This window comes from Orbicella franksi, chromosome 2 (assembly GCF_964199315.1).
Source record: "Orbicella franksi chromosome 2, jaOrbFran1.1, whole genome shotgun sequence".
In the NCBI taxonomy this organism is placed as follows: domain Eukaryota; kingdom Metazoa; phylum Cnidaria; class Anthozoa; order Scleractinia; family Merulinidae; genus Orbicella; species Orbicella franksi.
The window spans coordinates 32,751,618-32,778,123 of NC_138146.1; the positions used below are offsets into that span (position 1 = coordinate 32,751,618).

The 26,506-nt window shown below is 38.2% G+C and overlaps 2 protein-coding genes and 1 long non-coding RNA gene across 5 annotated transcripts; 2 read left to right on the top strand and 1 right to left on the bottom strand.

The window, feature by feature from the left end:
• Nucleotides 1-19: 19 nt before the first annotated feature.
• On the top strand, nucleotides 20-6,748 carry LOC145479392 (dihydrofolate reductase-like). The gene is made up of 6 exons (XM_081457745.1): nucleotides 20-191; nucleotides 1,278-1,327; nucleotides 2,321-2,426; nucleotides 2,911-3,034; nucleotides 4,556-4,668; nucleotides 5,259-6,748. Exons 1-6 carry the CDS (start codon nucleotides 103-105, stop codon nucleotides 5,335-5,337), a joined length of 561 nt encoding a protein of 186 aa, XP_081313871.1. The 5' UTR covers nucleotides 20-102; the 3' UTR covers nucleotides 5,338-6,748.
• LOC145479391 (peroxisomal membrane protein 11C-like) lies at nucleotides 6,172-8,677 on the bottom strand. Its single transcript, XM_081457744.1, has 3 exons — nucleotides 8,354-8,677; nucleotides 7,551-7,786; nucleotides 6,172-7,058 (listed from the first exon to the last, which is right to left on the bottom strand). The coding sequence occupies exons 1-3, from the start codon at nucleotides 8,591-8,593 to the stop codon at nucleotides 6,773-6,775; spliced, it is 762 nt and encodes a 253-aa protein (XP_081313870.1). The 5' UTR covers nucleotides 8,594-8,677; the 3' UTR covers nucleotides 6,172-6,772.
• A 937-nt stretch (nucleotides 8,678-9,614) lies between these two features.
• On the top strand, nucleotides 9,615-26,204 carry LOC145479404 (uncharacterized). 3 transcript variants are annotated; one of them, XR_014048422.1, is made up of 7 exons: nucleotides 9,615-10,307; nucleotides 11,388-11,457; nucleotides 12,299-12,421; nucleotides 16,497-18,735; nucleotides 24,459-24,587; nucleotides 25,017-25,062; nucleotides 25,179-26,204. It is a non-coding gene; the product is annotated as an uncharacterized LOC145479404 (long non-coding RNA). The 3 variants fall into 3 exon arrangements; XR_014048421.1 differs by having other exon boundaries at nucleotides 12,299-18,735; XR_014048420.1 differs by having other exon boundaries at nucleotides 9,615-10,264; nucleotides 12,299-18,735.
• The last annotated feature ends 302 nt before the right edge of the window (nucleotides 26,205-26,506 follow it).

The following is a 26,506-nucleotide window of genomic DNA, read 5'->3' on the forward strand; positions in this document are numbered from 1 at the left end:
AGTTGATGAATATTAACGCTACGCTTGATTGACCTTGATTGACCTCCATTGATCTCTGTCTCGCTTCGTTTCCCGCCAAAGCTTTTGAACACAGAAACGGAGATGGCTTCTGCTCGAAAGTTTGCTTGCGTCGTAGCTGTGGAAAAAAACGGAGGAATTGGGAAGAACAACTCTCTTCCTTGGAAACTGCCGTAAGCTAAACGACAATTTTAACTTAGCCAAGTTTGAAAAACAATACTTGTGTAATTGCTTGCTTCCCTTAGAAAACTTCACGATCTGAAGTAGTGATTTGCACTCAACATCAACATTTAACATGAACTTACATTAGTTGAAGTGTACAATGGAGATCTTGCTTGGAAAGTGAGTTAGAAGTCGATTTCTACTCATGGAAGTTAGGTCTCTACCTCAATTCTTTGCGCGATGTTCAAATTTCATCCTGCGCATAGCTTCACGTCCTACATGTACTGCTAGCAGTAGAAGTGAAGCAGCTCAGGAAAGCTTCGAAATTCGAATGAAGTTGTATTACTCGTACTTGGGAATCAGAAGGATTGAACGCCTCTTTGTCCTGTAAAAGATGCATTTTTGCAACATAGGGAATTCCAAGGTGTAATTTCTACTTTTTCGATGCATTTTCTTTCAAACCACGGCGTGACTGAGATGAGAAGGGAGGGGGATAAATGTATATGCAGGGTGGGGAAAGGGTATGGACGAGGTGGGGCGTCCACAACAACACATTGATAAAAATATCCGAATTGCAGAAATAAAGTACAAGAAATATATTAGGGTTAGCAAACCGTTGAAGAAAAGATCAGTAAAATGTAACAAAAAAATACGGGGTGTAAGAAATGTGTCCCATCTCTTGCTCCTCTCCAATATGACCTCTCTGTTATTTTTGTTCTGTCTTGTCATTGTTTGATTGATTGATGCTTAATTGTTTTGATTACTTTCAGTCCAAATAGATGGATGTGTTTGACAACAAACCTTCAATTAAATTTTTAGATTTCTGAATTTTCAATTCTAAGGAAGAAACCAATATACCGGTACCAATCAGTGAACTGAAAAAAATAAATAAATAAAAAAACCACTATGCTTACATATGCCAGCATAATTATGTCACCAAAATAAAGCTTTGTTGGCAGGCTTAAATCTTGGTTTAAAAGCTTTTATCTATGAAACACTTTTACAGTAGTAAAAAGGACTAATAATTTACCATTTGATTTCAGCAGTAGTTAAACTTGTGTATGAATTCAAACTTCTTTTGTTGTTCTTGTTCTCAGTGGAGATATGAGGTTTTTTTCACATCTCACAAAACGAGTATCCACTAAAGGTAAAATACTTGGGCCTGGTTGTTCAAAGTACAATTTAAGAAATCTAGGATTGACATGAAATTTGGTTTCACTTTATAATTTCAGTGAGATTTTCTTTTGGCTTCCTTCCAGTGTTGTGTTGAGTAATCGCATACCTCTATACAAGTAAAATTTAGACCACAATCACCTCCTAGATTATCGTTAATTGTTTTCAGAAAAACCCTGCCCTGATCTTTAACCTTGCATGTCTCAATAGTAATTTAATTAGCCTCCTATTTTTCCCTAGGTAAACAGTGAGCTATGTAAAGTAAGATTCAAATAATAAATCCCCATTCCTTAAAAAGTAAGGTAAACCTTCCCAAAAATACCCCCTCCCCCCATCCCTCATCTTAACATTCTAATATCGTTCTGATAAGAAGCCTTACCAAACTGTCCATGCACATAGGCTTGAATTTAGATTTAGCTCTTAAAGAAAGATATAATTTCTTCCAATAAGCTCAACAAAATGGGGTTCATAATCATTATAAACCCCATTTTTGTTGAGCTTCTTTTGAATTTAACATTGCTCTAACATTCTCATTGGTGTATTGTGTTATTAAATTCAGAAAACATTCATACTTCACCACAGATAGTTTTTGCTTTGAAGCCCTTCATCAAGTGAAAATTAGCAGTAAGAATGAACAAGATTTCGGAGTCGTCGTGACACCATTTTCAAGTTGAAAGATAGGAAGTAAACTGTCAGAAGAAGATTATCAGTATAGTTTCATACTCTTGTTTCCTCCTGCCCACACAACATTTCCAAATTATGACCTTCAATAGGATTGATATGGATATTTTCTGGAAGTGCACAATGTACAAGTCTGTTCAAGTGAATATTATTATGTAAAACATGTTTTATGTTTCGTATAATTATCACGTTTACTAAACAATTTGACCATATGGCATTCACATACAAAATAACAACATCTCAGGTTATTTTAAAAAGATTGTGTTTGTTTGGTTTTCTGTAATAGGTAAACAAAACGCTGTTATCATGGGTCGAAAGACATGGGAATCCATACCAGGAAAGCACAGACCTCTAGGAGACAGAGTTAATATTCTGTTGAGCAAAAGCCTGAGGTACAGTTGTTAAACTCCACATAAATGCAATTAGGATATTTTCATAAGCTATAATTTTTCATGTATAATTTTTTGTTAGTGAACTATGTCAAACTTACCCAAAACTAAAAGCAAAACAAAAAAAAAAACAGATGGAAATTATCAAACAGTCTAAACAGAAACCATGAGGATTATTGACAATGTTTTAAAGGAGCTGTTTCATTTTTTTTTCTTTTCTGGAAACTGTTACAGACCATGTTATTTATTATATGCAAGGGAAATTAATTTTTCAGTTTTTATGTTATTTTGAGAAGTGAACCAGTAAACCATTGAAGCAACCTGAAAATTAATGCTAGGTAGGGTAGGGGGGTGTAGAAAATAGCCAGTAATGGACATGCATCCCATCCTGGAGACAAAGATTAACCTCTCTGAAAGGGACTACTTTGAGCCCAGTGCATTTACATGTGCATCACTGAAAACATTGGTTTCCTCTTTCTACTTGCAGTACAGCACCTGAAGGCACCCACCTCTGCTCCAGCCTGCAAGCTGCCTTTGACCTGTTGTCTACTGACTCATTCACAGAGTCTGTGGAGAAGATCTTTGTTATTGGTGGAGCAGCAGTTTACAAGGTAGGTTTTCACTTCTGCATAAATTTAACAAAAACTGATGACAATGTCACCCTGCAAAATTGCATGGAGAGTGAAAAGCTGATGAGGCTGGAAGCTGAACTGCCAAAGACTTACTGAACAGTAATCAATCGGGTTGCAAGCTTGCCAATAATTAATTAGACTATTAACTGAAGTGGACCCCATATTAAGCGGACACCTCTATTACCAGTAAGTGGACACAAGCTGAAGTCCTAAAATTTTCTTCCCATATTTACAATAAAATAAACCAGCATTCAGCAGACACCTCTGTTAAGCAGACATGGGCACCAATATCAAGCCATTTTGTTGCACAAAACCTGCAGTAAGCAGACACTTTAAGGGCTTTTTACTTCTAAAAGTCCAGCTGAGACTCCTTTAACATTGTTCAACAATCTCGTTCTAAAGCTAAGTGATTATTCCAGATTGATGCATCGGTTGATTAGACATTGTACTATACTTGTCTTTGATCTTACACTGTGTTACACTGTGTTACATGAGTTAATTAGACAATAGCTTTTTGTTCAAACTTTGTCCACTGAATATTTGTCATATGATAACTTAAATTTTGAAATAAAAAAGGGGGTGCCCATGCTCATTAAGGAGCAGTGAGGCATTGAAAATGCCCCATTTTGGCATTATTTAATGCTTATTATTTATTATAAGAACGCATTCCCAGTAATTGTAAAATCTTTGTGAGCCCAGACTCATAACAACATGCATTAAACTACAATCAATACATTGTGTCAGACACAAATAAACATTTTAAGTTTGATTCAGACAGAAAGCTAAATCCTTGATTAAAAATTTGAACCAAATTTTTTGACGTGGTTACCGACTGCAAAATAGAAAAGACCACAGTGTATCTGCTATTTTTCTTATTTATTCAATTTTCGGCAATAGAAATTACATCAGTCTCTTCTCACTCAAAGCTTATGATTAGTTGATTAAAATGACTGGAAAAAAAATTGGGGTGCCCGTGCTCGTTAGTGAGCTAGAGCCATTTTTCAACTGACAGAGCTCACTATCAAGGCAAATCTGTCATGTTTTCAATATGTGTGCGCACAAGCGCGCGCTAATGACACCATAAATTATGCACAGTAAGGATGCACAATGCAAATGTGAGGAATGACCTTAATACAGGTTTCGCTGTATACACCTGGGTGGAGAGTCTCTGTGAGAGTCAAGTGTCTTGCCCAAAATTGCAGATACCATATGCTGTGACTCCTACCAGGGCTCCACTTTTGACTGCTCAATCCAGGGTCTGGACATAGTTATGGTCTGGAGTGCTAACCTTTTTTGCCACCATTCCTCTTGGCTTTTATGTCAAGTTGAACTAGACATCCATTATGGTGGCAATTAATGACAGTTTTCAAGGCTGTTAACCGTATTAGTGTTAATCATGATCATGGTGGTTATTGACAAATGAGATTACCAGGAACAACAAATGTACATGATTAAGTAAAGTGTTCATGACTGCCTAATCATGTTATTTCAATCCTTCAGGAAGCCTTGGAGCATCCTAGTGCGCACCGCCTGTACATTACACATGTATTGGAAGATTTCAACTGTGATGTGCACTTTCCAGACTTTGACAAAAATGTTTTTAAGGAAATCAGGTTGGTACATTACCACTTACATGCAAGACAGATCATTTCTTGCAATGCTTAGATGGCATTGCTTGTAGCAGATTGGTCAGTCTTCCACAAAAAAATTGCCTTAAGTTTATTATCATGGCAGTGTGATTTGTTTTTAGTTGGAAATATGGAGTGGCTTAGCAAAGCGGTGCTAAGTGATGTATGCTTATGTGAACTTCAATTAAATGTTACTTGCAAAATAATTTTTTTTGGGGGGGGAGGGCATGTGCTGCTTGCTATAGGTAAAGTACGGGCATGACAAGAGATAAAGGATAAAGTTATTTATAGCTGCAATAATCAATTCCAAACAAAAAAATGTCATTAGTTGAAGCTTCTGAAGGTTTGATATCAATAATCTCTCCTTTTGTATTTGATTTGAATTCAAGACCTAGTATAATTTTTGAGACTAACAGTGACAGCAAAATCTGGATAAATGTTAGCAACCTAGAACTAAAAGGGATACTCACTGTCAATAAAATCAATACAAATACTGACCAAGAAGTTTGCTAGAGTAATAAATCAAACTGTGCATGAAATAAAGTCAATCATTATTGTCTCTTTTTAACTTTTAGTGACTCTGATGTTCCAAGTGAGATGCAAGGAGACAATGGAATCCAGTACAAGTTTCAAGTGTACCAGCGAGATATCTAATTCCATGTATTAGATAGTTTTTATATATATGGCTGCATCACTGCATTAAACTAAATCAATAAAACATGAAACAGAATAAGACGTCACTAGTAAAGCAATGGAAAGCAGCTCTGAAAAGCCTTTGAGGCTTCACAGCACAAATATTAAAAGAATGAACTTAATTGAAATAAATAAAACGATCATTTAGTGATCCTTTGTTTACCTGTGTTGTCTCTATGGGTCATATGATAGTCTAACAGTTGGTTAGAGTCCAGATTGAGTTCGTGTCTGTAGTATGTGGCATGCTTGGGAAGGGCACCGTCTCTCTCCCCCTATGAGTACCTAAACTATTAGGGGGGGGGGGGGGGGCTTAGGGATGGACCAGTTTGAGAGGAGTGATACATCTCAGTCACTTGATGCTATGGAAACCAACATAAACTTTGCTAGAGAGGGAACTTTGGCTTGACTGCAGATATTTCAACATTCTTACCTACAAAAGCATATCTAGAGTCACTTCTACACAAGGCATAGAGCCAAGAGAGTTCCTAGCTTATCACAGGTTACCCTAGGCATTTTCTGTCATGTTCCCTTGACAATACAGTGGTACCCAATTGGGAAAGTTGCCATCCCCCAAAACACATAATAGGCCAAGCGGTGGCTACAGTGGACAACACTGAGCAGTAGATCTCCTTCCCTTCCCTTCTGCAGATAAATTAGTGTCAGCATTCTGCTGTCAAAGAATCACATGCTTGTAAGCACTCGTAGTTATTTCATGCTTAACTGGAGTACTAACAAGGATGGACCACCAGGTTCCTTCAACTCAGAGGAATTAGACAGACTCTACCTTTCTTGCCATTTGTAATTGAAAACAATAACCTTGTCAAGCATTTCACTGTTTTATTTTAGTTGTTTTAGCGTCGCTATCAGAAACACATGCAAATGAATGTAAATTAAACATTTGTAAAGCAACCCTCCCTTCATCCTACTTTCCAATCTAAATTATCTTCCTATGAAGACTATGAAGGTAATACAAGTGTCATATATATTGGATTTCTCATTTCTTCTCAGAGTCTATGGGCAAATAATTAAGTTATTTTTATTGCGTATGCACTGAATATTTAATAAACAATGGTCGATATTTTCAGCACTGTGTTTATCTAGTAATCTGATGAGACGTGGTGTATTTACCAACCATTGTATGATTTTTGATACCTCTTTCTGTAAAGCAATTATTAGTGTCTTACCAGTAAAATTAAATAAGTGCAACTACATGTATATCTTTGACTCTTCTGGTCTGTAAACAGCTCTTGTTAGAGTTCTACCACCTATATACATACATGTACATGTAAAGTAGGTTTATACAATTTTGATGAGCTAGGTTAAAGCATTAAGTGCTAAGTACGAATGAGGGATAAGTGATAAGTAATGAAGGTAAATGCGACCAAGTCATGTAACATTAAATGCTACCCAGAGCTTCATCAGGCATTGCAGATGCAGGTCTGAAGTATTTGTATAACTCGCAAAGAGATGATATTGTCCCAAGAAGACCAACAGATCCAATTGATAGCTTTCCTGCCCAAAGAACTCCAGAGGGTGCCCAGTTGATTGCCATCCCTAAGTCAGCAGTAAACCCAACGACAGAGATGAAGAGCCGTTTCTGCAGAAATCTTATTTGATCTTGCCTTGTTGAACTGCCTGATTCTCTGTGGCTTTGTGGAATGCTGCTATCAGTTGATTGTGTCCTGGACAAAAGAATGAAACAATAAATTTTCAAAATTACCCAGTACCTGTACTGGCCAGTTAGAACATAGTTCTAACTATGGTTAGAACATAGTTCTAACTATGGTTAGAACTTCAACAATTTTGAGACATTTGGAGACAACTAATCTTTTGTACCACCAATTCTTTACGGAACTAACATACAAGCTAAACAACTAATGAATATTCTAGAGCTGTTGTTTTCAGACTCACCAATAATGCACATCTTTGTTACCATTATTTAAAATAACCAATTATAAGAGGGTAAATTACATGCTCAAGACAGTAAGTTTCTTACATTTTCCACCTTGCAAGTACTCTAAACATCCTTTTTAACACCCTGGAATTTTTCTTTGCCTTTTTCAATTTTTTAAACTTCCAATAGTTTAGTCTACCTTGATGATCACATAGAAATGTAAACATTGCTACCTAGTTTGTTGCATGTAACTTAAAAACACCATCCAAAAAAGTCTGACCTGGATAGCTGCTTGTTCTTTTCTTGTTGATGAAGCTTTCTGAGAAGCCATAAGTCTCTTACAATGCAAGCTATAAGTGATCCTATCCAGCAGTAAAGAGACCAGTCCCACAGTTTGTCAGATTTGCCATGAAGTAATTTCTTGTCCCTTGCCCAGGCAATGTGCTCAAGAGGGTAAAAAGTCAAACCACAGAAGATGTCAACAAGATTACTCCAGCGGACAATGGTATCACGCTCCTGCAAGAATGACAAACTACATCCTTCATCCCAGTACAGTATATAGCAATGCAATAAAAATAATTCATAGTTGTTATTTTTCCCCTGAATCTTACAAACATGTTTCATTAAAAAAAAAAAGATGATTCATGGATTAATGTTTACTTTGAAATTAGTTGTGACTGCCTGTCTGTCTGTCTGTCTGACCCACTGACTGACTTGAGCACTAATTGACTGTCTGTCTGTCTGTCTGCCTGACTGACTCACTGTCATCGACTGACTGACTGACTCACTGTCATTGACTGACTGACTGACTGACTCATTCACTCACTCACCCACTCACTGACTCACTGACTGACTCACTGACTCACTGACACACTGACTCACTGCCTGACTCACTGACTGACTCACTGACTCACTGACTCACTGATTCACTGACCGAGCGACCAACGACCGACTAACTTAACTGATCGACCATACCCCGACCGATTGATCTACTGATCATCGACTGACGACCAATAATCGATCAAAGACTACCTACCGGCCGATTGACGAATTGATTGACTCTCCATTCTTGCTATTACTTACCTGTTTACCAGTTCCATAACTGCGTGCGTACGAAAACATAGCAGCGTCATCGAACAAACGAAGGACCGTCCGACATTCGCTTATCGCTTCAGCAAAAATTCGAAATTTCTCCCCACTGGATTCACGCGACAACTTCTGTAACCCTCCACTTGCCAAAAAACTGGCATATTGAAGAATTCGCATTAACTTCTCTCTTCCTCTGTACGTTTCCAATACACTTGCTAGATACTCAACTGCCATGTTGTTCCGGTGAACTTTGGCCGACACCGGTTTCTTCCAGGCGTTCTTTCTTCACACGATAGGACCTGGAAACAAGCCTCTCAATCGCGCTAACGTGCTGATTTTTACAATAACGTAACTGCCGAAATTCTCGCGCGTTCATTGGCTAATTTTCATTAGTATCATCACCCAACTAGTAGACTAATGCAAATCCTGCATTTTAATTGGCTACGCTACTAGAGGACTATTAGTAATAGTCCTCGAGTAGCGAAATTGGCGCAATCGAGCGTGACGCTTTCTTTCGTTTTATTCCCAAACAAATATTTCTTCAACTTGCATTTGCTAACTTTATTATTGCCTTTCCTGTCCGACTAGCAGGGTGATACTAAAACAATTAGACCCTTCGCCCTCAAGGGCCACGGGTCAATAGCCTATTCGGCTTCGCCTCGTGGGCTATTTGTTAATTGTCAATTTGCGGATAGACACATGACTTTACAATATTTGTATGCGTCAACTAGCGAGAGCTAGCCTGCGAACGCAGACGTATTCACGGCTGTCGCTTGTCTCCGCCGAAAATAACGTCTGCGAACCCGAGCCAGGAAACGATTTCTGTGACGTAAAACTTTTGTTTCTCCTTGGCCAATCAGATTCCTTGATAGAATGAAACTCGAGTGCTCCTCGCAGCGAATACCTCGCGCAGTAGTTCTGGGGCTACTTGAGCTAAACTGTAATTGTAATTAAAAGTAGTCTGCGGATCCACCTGGCTGCTTTGACAATGTTATAACAAAATTCATGATCAATAACAGGAAACACGCGGGAAAAACTGCGTAAATTTGGTAAGTCGAATGTGCCCCTTCAAATCTCGTTCCTCCAGCCTTCGTTCCTTGCTGCACTACTCGAGGTTGCTACACTTCAAGTAATACCGTGGCCACTGAAGAATTTTTCTGTTCATTGAGCGATCTTGAATGCTCGGTGACCCTAGATTACTTTTTCTATAGCCTGTTTCTGAGGCTCTCGTAGCTAGGGACGTCAACGCAAAAAAAAAAAAGAAAACAGGGCAGGGCATTCGTCTCCAACTACCGAAAGCCTGGAACAGGCTACTTTCTCTACCGTTTCCTGTGTTTTACGAACAAAAAAAAAGAAAAATAAGCTAATATATTAGAAGTTTGAAGACTTTGAAGTTTTTGCCCCACGCACCATCGAGTTCTTCTCTTTTGAGCTCTTCGTTTACTCACCTTCTGATGGTTTCATGGGAATATTTGGAATAATCAACGCAACAGACCCACTTATATGCTCGGTTGTTTGTCCTTGGACATTGATATTATGTTCCTCGAGGCTCGCAGTTTTCCTCGAGCTACCCGAAAACTCTTGAATCAGTGCATTATCCAATGATCAAGTTTTTAAAAAAATGGAATATTCCGCGAGTCCCTTGTATTTTCTCGGTCCTGTTATCGATTTGCTATCTTGACCGACAAATGGAACTTACTGTAGTCACTGTAGTATGGGTCTGGTATACAATTTTTGTCAGAAAGATCTCCCGCGTGCGCTCACAAACCACTTTATGACTGTTACACTCAAGTACTTACCCTCGTTTGTGGCAAACCGCTGACAAAATGAGACGTTCACTCGGTGCACGCTGGGAAGAAGAAGGGAAATGTTGTGCATGTGAAGGCGCGGGAGATTTTAAACCAAGTACGTTTTTTTGAACAAACATGTTGCTAATCTTTAGTTTATGGTAAGATGAGGGTGACATAGCTTTAGCTAGCTTTGATATATTTGTTTAACCAGGTTACAAGCTTCTGTCGACCGTCGCCGAGTCTGTTTGACTTGTTCACAACGCTCTCTATCGTTCGTTGTAAAAAGAGGTGAAACGGTCACGTTGTGCGTTGCATTTCATTTCATTTTTGTTTTAGATACGTCATAGTTATAAACTTGTGAACACCGGTTACTTAAGTTGAAAGCAGTGCTGCATTCCTTTGAATACGAAGTCATCATGATGAACTGTTCACCAGTTGATCCACATGTACAATTGTTTTTACCAGTTGTTCCTTCGGTGCAAGTGTTTAAAGCTCATTTACTGCTTGGAAAATGTGATAAGATCAAATGTAAGCTTTTTTAACCTTCCCTCTTCTGCGAAGACAAGTTCATGCGAACATTAATTATTTGACAACTGTACAGAGTTTAAAAATAGGTTTCACATGGGCGTGTTGGTCCCACATCCTTCTGTTTGGCTTGAAAGAAAGTTTGTCAGTTACCAGGAATAATAAGCACTTAATGACTGGCCCCAAGGGAAACGGTGAGTTTTGTTTCCCTGAGACCCTCAGTGTTCCCCGAGGCGAAGCCGTGGGGAACATTGAGGTCGAGGGGAAACAAAACTCACTGTTTCCTGCGGGGCCAGTCATTAAGTGTTTTGTGATACTGTGAAGAAATCGTTTGCTTGATGCCAGCTGCCTCATAAATTTGCCGCAGTTTCAAAGGTGTACGACCTGATCACGTGCAAGTCGAAAGTTCAAGTTGTGGTTTCCCTAGGGAGTTAGTGAGTTTTGTTCACCCTAGGGAGTTAGTAAGTTTTAACCCATGACATGTGACAGATTCTCTTCCAATCGGAAAACATATTTGGGTTGGGAGGTATAACAAAAATACTTGATGAACAGTGTAGCTTCAGCGTATAGGGTGATGATCACAGAACAAGTGATTACCAGAAAAGTGCCCTGGAAAGGGAGAGCGAGGCTGATGAGCTCATTTCATATGTTAAACAATTGTGTACGTTGCGGGGCAGCTATTAAAATGAAAGTTTGTCTTGTTGGTATTTCAGTGTTGTTACAATTCGGTACCCTGATGACAAGTCCATAAAGCAACTGCTTATAAATAACAAGCTGAGAAAGGTAGGACTGTACATGTATGTTGAAAGACAGATATCAGACTTTCCAAAATAACTGTAGGCTTACAGTGTAATAACTGTACGACTGTGCACAGCTGGTCTGCCAATGATATTTAATCTTACATCAAAGAAGAAGTTGTCAGTCTTAAAAAGTGCTCCACGTACATGGGCAAACCTTAGCCTCAAGTCAATTTCCTAGTTGTGTCATTGTGTTTCACTTTAATTTGTTACTTGCACTTGGGTAAATTTGCAAAACATTCTCTCCAATTGTATTTGGTTTCCATTGTACACTGATTGTTGGATATTGCATTGTCTATTTATTTTATTGTATTACATGGCATCTAAAACAAATCTAATACAGCTACCAATTAGAATGGGTATCGGCCCAGGCAGTCAATGAAACTTTCATGCAGCAGTTATGACATTTACTGCATCTGCTTTGTGCCACAAAAATTAAGGCTGACACAGGATCATTACTGGATCACTTAACAGCTCATGGGGTTAGCCTCTACACACAAATAAAGGGTAACAAGAAGTTTACCTCTACTGTAAATTCCACGACCATCACAAACATCACTGATCCTCAGCTTAAAAAGCATATAATGAAATATATGATGAGTGATCGTGTTGTGAGAATTGCCCAGACACCCAATGACTGTATACTCTTATTGTCCATTTTGAGTTTAATAATTATTGTCTCATATTGCTAGAGCTAATATATCCTGGGGTTCAGTAGTGTGAAGAAAATGGGAGGTTTTCTACTTCCCCCTGGATGAGCAAATAAGTTCAGCTATGTGCTACCTATTTACTAATGGAGGTGGTTTCCATTTCATTTTCTATCTCAGACTCTAAGAAGTCGTGGTTGTCCTGTAAAACATAACCTGGAATGTTCCATTATAAGTCCCACCAGTGGGTATACCAGACAACTTTAGTGTGAAAGTTGGGAAAGAACTATTCATGCTTTTTTGGTAAGTCAGAACATTTAAGTTCATTCATTGCTAGCTGCTATCATCAACCAAACACATGTAACAAGGCAGGTCAAATTTAGCTTCGTATGAAATATCTAAAATGATGTATGGCCTGCTGTCAAACTGTTGAATCAAAATTCTTTGTGGTTTAAAGGTGTGATCACAAGTGTGCACTGTGAACAATAACTGTTTTGCCATTGTTGGAAGGGGTTGGTGCGGTGTTAGCCAGAAGTGGTGAGTTGATAGCCTAATGGTTAGTCAGTTGGACTCTGGATCAATAGGTCTGAAATGGAGCCCAAGCTGGGTTCACTGTGTCATGTTCTCAGTCAATACATCCTACCCTCTCAATGCCTCTCTCTGCCCAAGAGTGTAAATGGCACTGGCCAATTTGTGAAGGCAACCTGACAATTGCTTGGGGTCACCTGCAGTGGACCAGCATCCCATCAAGGGCGAGAAGCAAAACTCCTAGTCACTTCATGTCACAGAGACTGGAGTTGAGCACCCATGCTGATTATCCATCTGGCTTCTCTGATCCCTTAGGAATGGAACTGGCTTCTATACCCTGTAGCCAGTGAAAACATCACTGGGATGTTCTCATTCCTAGCCACAAAGACTGGAAGGGGGATTTGGTGTCCTGTGTGAAACACACCTTTTACCATTTAAGTCCAGCACCCTTCACTAGATATACCACAGAACTTTTAAGTGAGGGAGGGAAAGGGCTTTTGTTAACATGCACTTTTAGCAAGCACTTCTACAACAGATGACTGGAAACGTGGAGTGGAAGATTGGGTCCAGGGCAGTATTGGATTGTGGAATTGGGTGGGGGAAATCAGGGAATGGTACCCCTTGAGTTTGGTCTTACTGTCAGGTTGATTCAAGAATCCACAGTGAAGGACAATTCCTCAGTAGTGTTTTGGTTGGCACACAGTGTTGTGGCCACCAAAGTCAGGATTCAAATCTCTGAATGAGTTTTTTTTGTGATAGGAAAAAGATGGGTCAAATAAAACAACAGTTATTTCTACCTGATATTCAGATGACACACCTCATTTGGATGATGCACAGCTTCTGATTGGCTGTTTAAAATTGTGGGAATGATATTGTATGCTTGTTTGGGATGATGTCACATGTCTTATGCCATAAAAGAGCAGCAGTTGGAGTGGAAAGTAAGTTATGGTTGGTGATCTTTTCTTATTTCAGAGACTTCTCCATCCTTTTCACATTTTGCTCAAGATGTTTGAGTGTATTTCTTGCAGGAACTACAGTGCAAGGACTTTTAGCTGTGACAAAGCATCATCTTCCATGTATTTAGGAGAAGTCCCAAACAATGAATTGACACACCTTGGTGAAGAAGTAGCTTACATCAGTCACATGAACTGGAAATGATTCACCATGTGCTTTTGCACAAAGGTGTTACAGTAACAAAGGTGGAGGCAATGCAGTTGTTTTCTTTTTTTTTCCTTTTTTTTTGGCAGTTTGCAGGTAGGAGGCAAAGTTGGTGGCGCAGGTGGTGGTGCAGGCAGGGGTGCAGGTGCGGCATCTCTGTTGCTGTAACACCTTTGAGCAAACAACGTGAATCCTCCTCAGTTCATGTGATTGCTGTTAGCCTCTTCTTCATCAAGATGTGTCAGTTCATCACCTGGTTCTTCTCCTGAATGCATGGATGATTTTACTTCATTGCAGCCAGAAAATCCTTGCACTGTAGTTCTCGCAAGAGATACACTTGAACATCTTGAACTGAATGCTGAAAGGATGGAAATGTCTCTGATGAAGATCATCCATCATGACTCACTCTCCATCCTACCTACTGCCATTATGGCCTGGAACATGTAACATTATTTCTACTGAGCATGGAATGCATTATTTCTTCAATTTTCAACAAAAATCAAAAGCCGAGTTTCATCTCTGTCAGATGTGTCATCTAAATATCAAAAGGAATAACCATTGTTACAAAGGCTGCCTGTCTTTTTCCTATAGCAAAAACAGGACTCCTTCTGAGATCTGAATCATAGCCTTGGTTACTGCTACACCATGTGCTGACCACATCACTACTAGGGGATTATCCTTCATTGTAGGTTCTTGAATCAGCCTGACTGTACAACCATTCTAGCGGAGCATCACTCTCCAATTTCCCCTCTCCATTCCATGATTCACCATTGCCCTCATCCCAACCTGACATTTGACATCTCCACCCATCTGTTGTGTAACTGTCTGTTTGAAGTGCATGTTAACCAATGTCCTTTTCCCTCCCTCACTTAAAAGTTCTGTTGGTACATCCAGTCAAGGGGGTTAAACTTCTATGGTAAAAGGTTTGCTTTACATAGGCCATTAAATCCTTCTTCTGGTCTTTGCAGCTCAGAACGAGAATACTCTGGTGATCATTTCACTGACTACAGGGTAGAGAAGTTTGTTCCACTCCCTAGGGATATGGAGGAGCTAGATGGGTCATCAGTACCAGGGCACCACTCTGGTCTATGTAACATGAAGTGCCCAGGGGTGTTGCCACTCTCCCTTGATGGGATTCTAGTCTATCACAGGTTACCCCTAGTTTTTGTCAGGTTGCCCTCACAATTTGTCAGTGCCATTTCCACTCCATGGAGGGGAGAGGTACTAGGAGAGTTAAGTGTCTTGCCCAAGGACATGACACAATGATCTCAGCTTGGGCTCAATTTTGGACCTATCAATCCAGAGTCCAACTGACCTACCATTAGGCCATCAACTAACCACCCCCAGCCAATACCCCTCCCAAACCCTCCAAACATCGACATTATAGTTATTGTTAACAGTGCATATAACATCTTTAAATCCTGACAAAATCTTATTCAACGTCTCATCAGCAGGTGAATTTTAGACTTCTGATCCATAGTCTTTACAGTCACCATTAGATGAGCATGTGTGTCTTCTACCCGAAGTACAAGCAACTGATACTCACCCCATGTAAGGTCATTGGAAATCTGTAGGGACCAGGTAGAGGTCTCAAAAAGCCAGTTTTTTTGCAAGAAAGTTAGCAGCTGAACCAGAACTTCTTAAGGTTCGGGGGCTCAAACCAGAATACATCACAATTGCTTTCAGAGGCATTAAAAAGTCCTTGAAAATTTGCAAGATGTTTGAGAAGGCCTTCAAAACTTAAAAGGAAAATTTTTTCCTCATTGAAGTCTTGGAGTTCTACCCCTTGCACTTAAATTCTCTTGATAAGTTCTTGAGTAATAAATTATTAGACTACAGGAAGCATTAAAACTATATTTTTCCACCACACATGGCTTGGGAAGCATTATCGACATGGACAACTCGAGAAGAACATATTAAGTTTTTGGTTTCAAAAAGTAAATTTGCAGGATACCAGATTTATAAGTGACCATTATATGAAGTACCCAAGTAACCCCACTAAACAAGGTTTTGAGTATTTTGCATTTTGTAACTCCCCTTGACCAATTTTATCCTGATTATAATGAGTTTTGAAATATTCATTGGCTGAATTGTCTGGGCTTGAAAATCTTTGTCTTTATTAATTAATAGTCCTTAAAGAAAATGTGATGACAGATGTCTGTATGAATCCTGTGGATACAGTGTATTTAACAGCTTCATTTGACCCATTTTGTTGTATGCAGTTGGTTAATGCTAGCAGCTGGCACTGAAGAGACTTAATTTTAAGTCCTTCCTGATAGATGACAACTGAATAATTATTTTCCATCCTTGCTGTAGAGTTTTTCTGGCTCACCCAGTGACAGGACTTATGCTGAAACATTAAATTTTGGTTTCTGTGTCATAGGACACTGAACGTTTCTTTGGGACTTTACATGTACGTACAGACCCACAATGAAATGAAAAACACTCAGAAGAGTGAAGAGGCCCATTGGAGTTTTATTTTTTTGTTCCATTTCAGCTCATGTTGTTGCTCTGGAGAGTGATGTTTTAATTTACCATTGTATAAATCCATGCTTTTGATATGTATAAAGGCAGACCAGAGGCCATTTCCAGGGAATGTTGTACATGTTAAGAAGTCTGCACACAGCTTTCTAGGTCATAAGTTAAATTTTTGTATGGAATTGATGAAACTAAATATGAAATATTCTTTGAGGTGTTCTAAAACAGGCACGATTCTTGACGAGTACAATCATGATGCTTAAGGAATAAAACAGACAGCATGGGATCAACGAGAATGGTTCATCTGACATAGAAGACCACAGAATGATGTTTGAGCTTGTGGATTGTCAGGACAGTACAACAGCTTGAACTTGATGTAAAAATGAATCACCAGCCCCTGGAAGCTAAGTATCATGACACCATGTGTGATTACATTGTGTCAGGGTTCGTACAGGTCCTGGGAAACCTGGAAAGTCCTGGAATCTTATTGTGGCATTTTCCAGGACTGGAAAGTCCTGGAAAAGGGCTACTGGTCCTGGAAAGTTCTGGAAATCTGTTAAACTCAAGAAAAAAAAAATGAAATGTATGGCAGACAGTAACGAGAATTAACATTAAGATAATGGGAGTGAAAGGGTTAACGTGAATTTTAGAGTCCTGGAAAAATCAATCTGAGTCCTGGAAAAGCCCTGGAAAAGTCCTGGAAATTTGTTTCTGAAAAAGGGTACGAACCCTGTTGTGTGGGTTGAGTTGCTTGATGTGGATTACATTCAAGGTAATCTGATGAAGTTAGTGCTGTCAGGTTTTTTTAATTATCATGTTGCTTTATGTTTTATTAAAAAATAAAAAAATAAAAAAATATTTATTATGTTGTTCTAAATTGTAATTAAACATGTAAAGTTTTATTGGATATATTTTAACACCTGCAGTGCACCGGGTGCTAAAATATGCCTCTAAACTTAATCATCCAACAAAAAGCAAATTATTTCTTTAAAAGGAGGAAACAGATGTTTACAGGTGTCACTCTAAAGATTGGACGATAAAAATACTCTGTCATCCATTTTAAAATTTTTAATGAGCAGTGATAGAGTGTATTAAAAATACCCTGCTATCATCCATTTTTAAATTTCACGCTGCTACTCATGTAGAAAGCAATGGTGGGGTTCATACAGGCCATAGAAAACGTGGAAGGTCATGGAATGTTATAATTTTATTTTCCAGGCCTGGAAAGTGATGAAATTGAAGTGTGGGTCGTGGAAAGTCATGGTTCTGAGAATAAAAAGGCAAAAAGATCAAAAGTTGAAAAAATAACAAGACTAGTCAGGCAACCAGTCAGAATGTGGGAAAATACCGTAAATAATAGATTGTTTTGGCAATACTTTGGGAACAACTGCTTAACATAGGTCATGGATACTCAAAAACATCATGGAAAAGGTTATGGAAAGTCATGGAAATTTAAAAGCTCAAAAGAGTGCGAACCTTGAATCAGTTTCCTAAGAAATACCAATTGTAACTTGGTGGCATTCATGTTCTTGTGCTCATTTGGCCAATGTGTATTTGCCTCTACTTGTCAAGTCATTGGTTATGTTAATTTGTTGTTTGTTGTGATAGTCATAAGGCAGGACACTCAAAAACTACTCTTAAAACTGTAATGCTCTTATATTGATGCAAGATCTAGCTTGCTCTCATCTTAATTCTCTAAAACAATCAAACCCATGCAAAAACAGCAACAGAGAACTTTGTGTGCTGACTGTTGGCCGCATGTTTATTGAGTCGGGCCAATACAACAATTACAAAGGTGCCTAAGGCAATAACAGCTTATGAAAGTACATGTACAACCTCAAATAGTGTCCTTTATAAGTTCTGGAGCTCTTGTTAAGGTAATCCTAAGGGCTCTGACATCTCAAGGGCTCTGAACAGACTGAACAGACTGAGGTAAACCTTCAGAGCAGTTGATTTGTGCAGCTGAGCTGTAGTTTTCCAAGGCCTTGACAGGACAAGTTGGCAGATCTGACCTTGCAACAACAATCCATGCCCCATCAAGAAATTGGTCAGCTTTTTAATGATCCTAGAAAAATGGAAACATACAAGTGGAAAACTTGATATTGCAGGCCTTTATATTGCATTACTCACTAAGACAGAACCCCGTCCCCCCCCCCCCTCCCCATAATCAACACAGCATAAAGCAATTGATCAGAGATCTTAAAGAGAAAGAGACTTATCTGTAATCCTCGATTCCACTGGGGATTTTGACATCTCAGAAGTCACAGGATCTTTTTTGACCTTAGGCCTGCCCAGAATCCTTCGAGATGCAATGACTATTGAAGAAACCTGAGGATGATCAGAGATTTTTGACAAGCCAGCCATCTGCTGCACCCAGTCAATTCTAAAGGAGGAATAGCAGGAAAGTGGCAGATGTGACTGGAGGAAGCCCAACATTTCCATCTTCCTCCAAGGTAGGTACACACAGTACTATCCACTTCAGATGCAAGAACACTGGTGCTCTTCACCAGGGAAGCAGTAGGGAGTTTAACAAAACCACAAGGACAATAGGAACGTCGCTAAACAAAAGGTTTAATGAGCAGAACAATGGCTGTGCATGTGCGTTATAATTCTTGGTACATTTCTTTGCCATCCTCTGCAAAACAACAACGTGAAATGACCAAATTTTGCATTGTGGGAGAACGTGAGGCACAGGAGAAAATTTTTAAAATTTATATTTTGAATTTTACGCTGTGTTCCATAACCAGTTTCAAGATAGTTTTGACAAAGAGGAACAAGCTAATTGACTTTGGAGTATCGCAAGATTCGTAGGTAAAATATAAAGTATTTAATTGAGTTGTCCTCAGAGAGTTGGAGATGATTGGGGTTGAGGAGAAAAATTCTGACCACATTTCAGACTGGAACACACCTGAAAAGAGACAGAACTAACTGACAAGAAATGAAAGAAAAATTAGTTGTGCCACCTGACCGACAGTTAACCAACAGAGTGATAAAATAATTAATTATTAAATAAATACCTAAATGAATAAATAGTTACAAATGAAATATCAATGAATGAATAAACAAAAATAACACAAATGAAAAACAAGTTGATATATAATTGTGATAGCAAGGATAAGAAACTGCTAATAAACAATGATTAAAGCAACTAGACAGAAAGTGAATTATAAGTCAAAAACATCTGGATGGCACAGATAAACCAACACTCATGGGTACAGGTAATCCAAAGTCTAGCAAAGGGCTCAGATGGTCCTTAAGCACAAATCTAAAAGATGTTGTGTAAACACAAACCAATTGACACTTCACAAGTGCAGCTCCACAAGTGCAATTCAATAACACCACCAAACAGGTGCAAAACAAGCAACAGGGAACATGACACAGTATTTGCTATATTGTTTGCTAACTGAAGGCTGCACAGCCCCTGAAGAGTACAAAAAAAGAAAAAAAACAGCCTGCCAAAAAATGGTACATCAAAGAAATAAAGATGCCTAACAATTGAAGTGGATTCTCAAAGCAATTATCCTCAACTTCCAAACGTGCCATTACAACTGCCTGAAATGAAAGCTCCTTTCAATGTGGCAAGTTCCATCCAGTCAACAATAAAACTGGCAAAACGTCTTCCATCTGGACAACTCATGGGCCAAAAGAAGTTGGAATCCCAGAGAGGGACAACAGGAGAACCTGAAGCCTTACAATTATTATGCATACGAAGTTAGAGGCACAGGAAAAGGCAAACAAGTGGACAGGCCTAATTATTTTATCCACCCAATTACTAAAAAAAAAGGCATCTTACATTCCTCCATTTTCATATCAGTAATGATGTTACATTATGGAAGAGTTATGCTATTTGGTCTTGAAAGTCAAAATGCATTGATTAGGTGGCAACAAGATGCATCTTTGTGGAAATCGACAAAAAGTATTCTTGTAGACTAATTCAGAGAAATTTTAATTACACATGCTCTCATTAGTGCTTGAACATATGGGGAATCTGACATTGTGGAACATGTCAAAATTCTTTGCAGCATAAAAGAATATTAAAATAAAAAATGAAGTGAACAGTTAAGAAAGCCTACAGTGTAGATAATGATTAACTTGACATCTCTGCCAGGTGCTGGGTGCAATGACTGGGGTATACTGCACTTCAGTGTTGTAGTCCATAGTTCTGAGGAGCATAAGTTGTGAGTGCTTTGGTGCCCTGTGATTTCAAGTGATGGTCTCGAGTAGTTTGTGAAGCCTTTTGGCCTTCTCATGTCAGCCATAGAAAAATATATTATAGTTGCCATTTTTGCAGTGCATAGACAATGGCTAACATCTCTTTCTTTATGGTTGTATATAGTGGTCTCTTGTATATGCCATCTGTCGGTGCCCTAGAACTGACAGCGCCAAGGCCCAAATTGCTAGCATCGCGTTCTGTGATGAGTTGACCACAGTAGGCAGGGGTTGGAGTTTGTGTAACCAACTGTCTTACTTCAATGAATTTGGAAATTATATTAATGTAAAGTCAGCTCATGTTTAGGTCTGGAACATCATCTGCATACTTTTATAGTCATCAATTACTCAATGTGTCTTCCAGCATGGACTGAGTTTTGGATTACACACTGTTGTTTGATTTCACTGCATCAACATTAGCTGTGATGCCCTCTTTTTAAGTCTGATGTTTCAATTTGAGGAAGGTTGCGATGGGTCTCTTCAAAGAGTATCAGTAGCAATGACTGAATGTCAACAGAACTATAACATAATCATGAACTCTGAGTTAAAAATGATATTAACTATATTTATGTGTCTAAAAAATCTACAAGCTCCCTGTAAAGACTGGATGCTTATTTGGGGACAAAACTATGGGTGTTAAAACATTAAACAGCTTTTACTAATTAATTACAATTAAAAATAATGTGGAAAATTTTCAATGTATACTATCGTAAAAGTTCTAATCTAAATATTGTGCTACCTTTTCTTTCTTTTTTTTATTCAAAAATATTTTTCATGATAATTGTTTTCCCAAAAACAGGTGATGGTGAGCACTGTCAACCATATCATCACTGATGTCTAAACAAATTTCTCCCTGCATAACGTTACAAATTTAGCCACAATTTTCGTCAACTTCATCCGCAAAACTCTTGCATTTTGGCAAAGAGAATACTGCTCGCTCTTGTTCACCTTCACAGCCACCTTCGTAATGGTATCTTCCAAAATTTTGACTTTCCCCTTCAAAACAGCAATTTTACCTTTTAATTCTTGCACATAATCCTCCAATTGGCCTTTCAGCCACTTCCTTGAGAGCCTTTGCATTTGTATCCCTAAAGTCCTGGGAGTATATACAGTGTGTAGAATTACAAATCATAAATTCTATAGTGGCTAAAATAAAAAAATTGATGAATTGTCACATAATTATTGTGGGCATTTACATCATTGCCCTAAGAGTTTTTCACGATTCATTATTCTTAGTTGTCATTTAAATTAACACATTGCTTTTGCACATGCGTACTGGTTACAATATTATGAACAACTCTTTCTTATGACAGTAACCATGCAATTTTGTGATTAACAGGTGTCTTAATGGTTGAGAGCTGGAGTTGTCTCAGAAAAATGCTGTCATTTTTCGTGGTAGTGTCAAAAATATTCTTCAACATGCTGATTTCAACAGACACTTGGACAAGGTCTTGCAGTTATACATGTATGGCTGCTTGATCAGAATCTACTGGTTTATTGTCCTTCAGGCTGACCATTCTTGAAACAGATTTAATTTTATCTATCTCCTAAAACCACTCCCCTCAGGTTCTTCATCTGTGCTCAAGGCAAAGATTTGTTGCACAAAAATTGTTCACCTTTCCTCTCTCTAAGTTACAAGATAAAGCTAGCTTGACTAATTTGGACCCAAATGGTAACACCTGGTTCAAGTTTTCTAGGGGATCTTTAAACTGAAAATGAGCCAGGGATAGTATATACAGCTCTGTTTATAGGGCTGTATTGGTACTAGTTTTGTGTGTCAACGGAATGTTAACCTGTTACCAGCTAGGGCTGCTTTGGAATAACCAAATAACTGTCTTCAACATTGCTGATGGACTTGTTTAAATCTCACTAGGCAATTGCCTGTGAATATGAATTGATGCTGTTGGACTACATGTATAATGACTGCTTATTTGGACATGATGTCTTTGCTGTCATAAAAGGCTTTTGACTTTGGGATTATGCAAAATCATAGCCAGAAAGAATTACTCTGGTCAAGCTACATGTAAGCTAGCTGCCAATAGCTGTGATAGCATTTATCATATGGAAATGTTATTTTGCCAAGACAATTCCTCTGTTCTCTAAAATTCTCTAAAAACACATCTATGGCTGGCAATTGGAGATCCTGGTTTAAATCTTATACAAAGCTAAGTAATAATTAAACTGACATAACTGTCTTAATTAACTAAATGTATAGCATACTGTTTGTGATACTTAAAATTAGTAGACTGTATTCATTACATTTAAAATTATCGTACTAACTAAACGTTTTGTTACATAGGTTAATTAAAATCTCTTCAAGGTGAACAAATGAGTCTTAAAGAAAATAGTAGTTGATGTAACCATTAAAGTGGACCAAAATGATTTCCATAATAATGATAAGATGAGAAATTATACAATGCTGAAAGGTATAGAAAAAACATTCAATTATTTTTACTTGCAAAAGAAAATTGCTAACATATGTATGAGCTGCACCAGTTTGCCATATTGGTCCCTTTTCACTTTGCTGCTGGATTTTATTTAGCCATAACAGACAGAATGATAGCCAATCACAAGATTTTAAACACAAAATATGTTTCAACTTAGTGGCCAAGACAATAAGGAATGAAGAGAAAGAAGTGGCACTGACACCAATGGACTCTAGGTTGGTGGCCGTGATTGACTCTTGCCATCATCTTCATGTGGCTTGAAGTTTTTCATGGCCTTTGCCCTTGTTTGACATTGCTTTTAACTTGGAGCAATTTCTCTAAGCTCTCAAAACATTTGTCTCTTTTCAACATTACCACAGAAAGCACTTTTCGAGATTTTGCAAATCCCACTTTGGAAACTTATATCGTGTCAAACAGCACACTGGTATTGGGAAACAGAGTTTCTGAGCTTTGCTTAAACTTTCATTCAACTTCTAATTTATGAGGACTTGAGAAATCAATGTCTTCACACATTAAATTCTCAATAAAAGGTCTATATTTCTGCAAAATGCTATTTTTCATTGCAACTTTTCTTAAGTTCAACTAAGAACTGCAGTAATTCAAATAAAGTGGAATAAATGACTGCTAATCATTTTTGCCAGAATTTAAGTATCGTTGAACCGCATGAAAACCATAGAAGCCAATGAAACTGAATGACAATCAGTATGGAGAATTACTATTTTAGTTCTGACACTGAACGAGATCAAACTGAATGACAATGATCAGTATGGAGAAAGACAAAACTGAATGGCAATCAGTATGGAAAATTGCTATTTCAGTTCTGACACTGGACAACATAAAACTGAATGACAGTATGGAGAATTACTATTTCAGTTCTGACACTGGACAACATAAAACTCAATGACCATTAGTATGGAGAATTATTTCAGTTCTGACACTGGACAAGATAAAGCTGAATGACAATCAGTATGGAGAATGACTCTTTCAGTTGTGACACTGGACAATATAAAACTGCATGGCAATCGGTATGGAGTAATACAATTTCAGTTCTGACACTGAATGAGATAAAACTGAATGACAATCAGTATGGAGAATTGTTATTTCATTTCTTACACTGCACAAGATTAAATTGAATGACAATCAGTATGGAGAATTACTACTTCAGTTCTTACCTCAACAAGATAAAACTGAATGACAATCAGTATGGAGAATTGCTATTTCATTTCTTACACTGGACAAGATCAAATTTAATGACAATCAGTGTGGAGAATTATTATTTTAGTTCTGACACTGGACAAGATAAAACTGCATGGCAATCAGTATGGAGAATTACAATTTCAGTTGTGACACTGGACAAGATAAAACTGAATGGCAATCAGTATGGAGAATTACTGTTTCGGTTCTAACACTGGACAAGACAAAGCTGAATGACAATCAGTATGGAGAATTACTATTTCAGCTCTTACACTGGACAAGACAAAACTGAATGACAATCAGTATGGAAAATTACTCCGCTCCAGGTACTGGACAAGATAAAGCTGAATGATAATCATTGTGGGGAATTACTATGTCAGTCATGATGCGGGACGAGAAAAAACTGAATGCAAGCAACATGGAGGATTACTGCCTCAGTTCTAACACCAGACAAGGTAAAAATGAATGACAATCAGTATATATGTATTTTTAAAATAACTGAGCTACTATGCACACTCATTGGTTGATGGGTGTTAAGATGAGAGTATGTAAACAAGGTTGTGACATTTAAGATTTGCGCGTATTTTTGAGAATTTTTTTATAAAAGCAATAGAGCACCTTTTCCGTGTTTACATAGTCTCATCTTAACACTCGGAGGGTTGGGAGAATTCCCGAAAGTTATGTAAACCCTCGACTATGTCTCGGGTTTGCATAACTGTCTCAAATTGTCCTAGCCTTCCGAGTGTTTAGATGAGGCTATGTAAACATGGAAAAAGTGCTCTATTGCTTAAATATGGGTTATCTACCAAGTGCAAGGTCAAGATGGCTGGATGTTCTAGCTGACGTATTTTAATCTACCATTAAATATTTGATTCTATCAACAGGTAGGCCAAGGAAAAGTCAAGAAAGTGAACAGTGACCTTGGGCAAGGTAAAAGTGAATGACTATCTGTATATATGGGTTACTTACCATGTGTGAGATCAAGATGGCTGGATATTCTAGCTGACACGTTTTAATGTACTATTAAAATTTGATTCTATCAACAGGCAGGATGAGAAATAGTCAAGAAAGTGAACAACAACACAGCACCACAGCAAAGATCTGGCTACAAGACAAGTGCAGGAACACTTAAAAATAAATGCTTTGAAATCAGCAGTAAAACTTTAACAGAAAAATCATCGTAATGTACATCTTTCGATCCTGACATGGTCATGTAGATATATTAATATAATAAAATCATATATGAGAACTGAGCAGCAACAGGATTTTCACAGTTACCGAAAGAAAACTTAACTGATGTAAAGAAGGCGCTAAGAGCAAATTAAAGATTTCACTCCAATAAGCTCTTAAAACCTTCCTATGATAAATAACTAGAAACTTGAACACAGAAAAACAAATGTGCTGCAAAACCTGAAAAGTGAATGTGGTTCAACTTGTGTCGTTGTCCTTTACTTTTACATTTAAATTTGTATTACTCCTATCAACATTACCCTTTTTAAAAGCTGCCAGTAATGCCAAGATGGTTAATCCCATAGTGAGAAAAGGCTTTCATTCAGTATCCAGCCCTGTCTCAAGGAAGAAAATTAGAGTTTAACACCACCCCTCCCACAATCCTGTACTCTTCTAGAGAGCATTGTGGAATGGAGTTTAAGTCTTGTAAACAATTTTTCCTTCTTCCCTAAGAACATTAAGCCTGGTGGCTTCCCTCCAATTCAAAATCCTCTGCTTCCCTACAAATGAAGATTATTAAAAGAGCTGTAATTCCTGTCCCCAACCCCCCTGCACTCACCTGATAATAATCGTCAATGAAATCCGCAATCCCCTACTTTCCCAGACTGAAGAGTTGAAGACAACGTAGCCTGCGAACAAGTTCCCGGCGAGGACGGAAAAAAAAATTCAGCAAGCGCAAAACAAAAGAAATGGGAGAGTGAAGCGATCGGGGCATCCCTCGCTTCGGCTCACCGAGAGCCTGTTCGCAGGCTAAAGACAACGTTTAACTCTCATTAACAATCCTTCAATCATCTTTTTTAAGAGCGTCCTCCTCCCAAACTAATTTCCTCTCCATTGATATAAAAGACTACTCAAACACTTAAGGTTTATAATGTTATTCATAATAACGCCTCCACTTCAGACCAAAATACCAAGAAGAAATGTCTAGCAAGTTCTGCCACTGAAACAAAGAAGAATTAGCAGATATGAGTTAAAATCCAAATAAAACAATAAAAAACAATCTTCAAGCTTGGCCATTTTCATTTGTCATTACCTAAACTGAATAAATTAACTCTGGGAAGGTGGGAGGAAGAGTAATCTTACCCCCTCCAGCCTCCTCTCCGTACTTTCCTTTGTCATAACGTGAGAATAATAGACAAGGAGA

Coding starts and splice junctions, on each gene's coding strand:
- LOC145479391 (XM_081457744.1), bottom strand. CDS start 8,593: ATGGCAGTTGAGTATCTAGCAAGTGTATTGGAAACGTACAGAGGAAGA. Junction 7,787..8,353: donor GTTATGGAACTGGTAAACAG/GTAAGTAATAGC, acceptor TCATTCTTGCAG/GAGCGTGATACCATTGTCCG. Junction 7,059..7,550: donor AAGAACAAGCAGCTATCCAG/GTCAGACTTTTT, acceptor TCTTTTGTCCAG/GACACAATCAACTGATAGCA.
- LOC145479392 (XM_081457745.1), top strand. CDS start 103: ATGGCTTCTGCTCGAAAGTTTGCTTGCGTCGTAGCTGTGGAAAAAAAC. Junction 192..1,277: donor TCTCTTCCTTGGAAACTGCC/GTAAGCTAAACG, acceptor TCTTGTTCTCAG/TGGAGATATGAGGTTTTTTT. Junction 2,427..2,910: donor CTGTTGAGCAAAAGCCTGAG/GTACAGTTGTTA, acceptor TTCTACTTGCAG/TACAGCACCTGAAGGCACCC.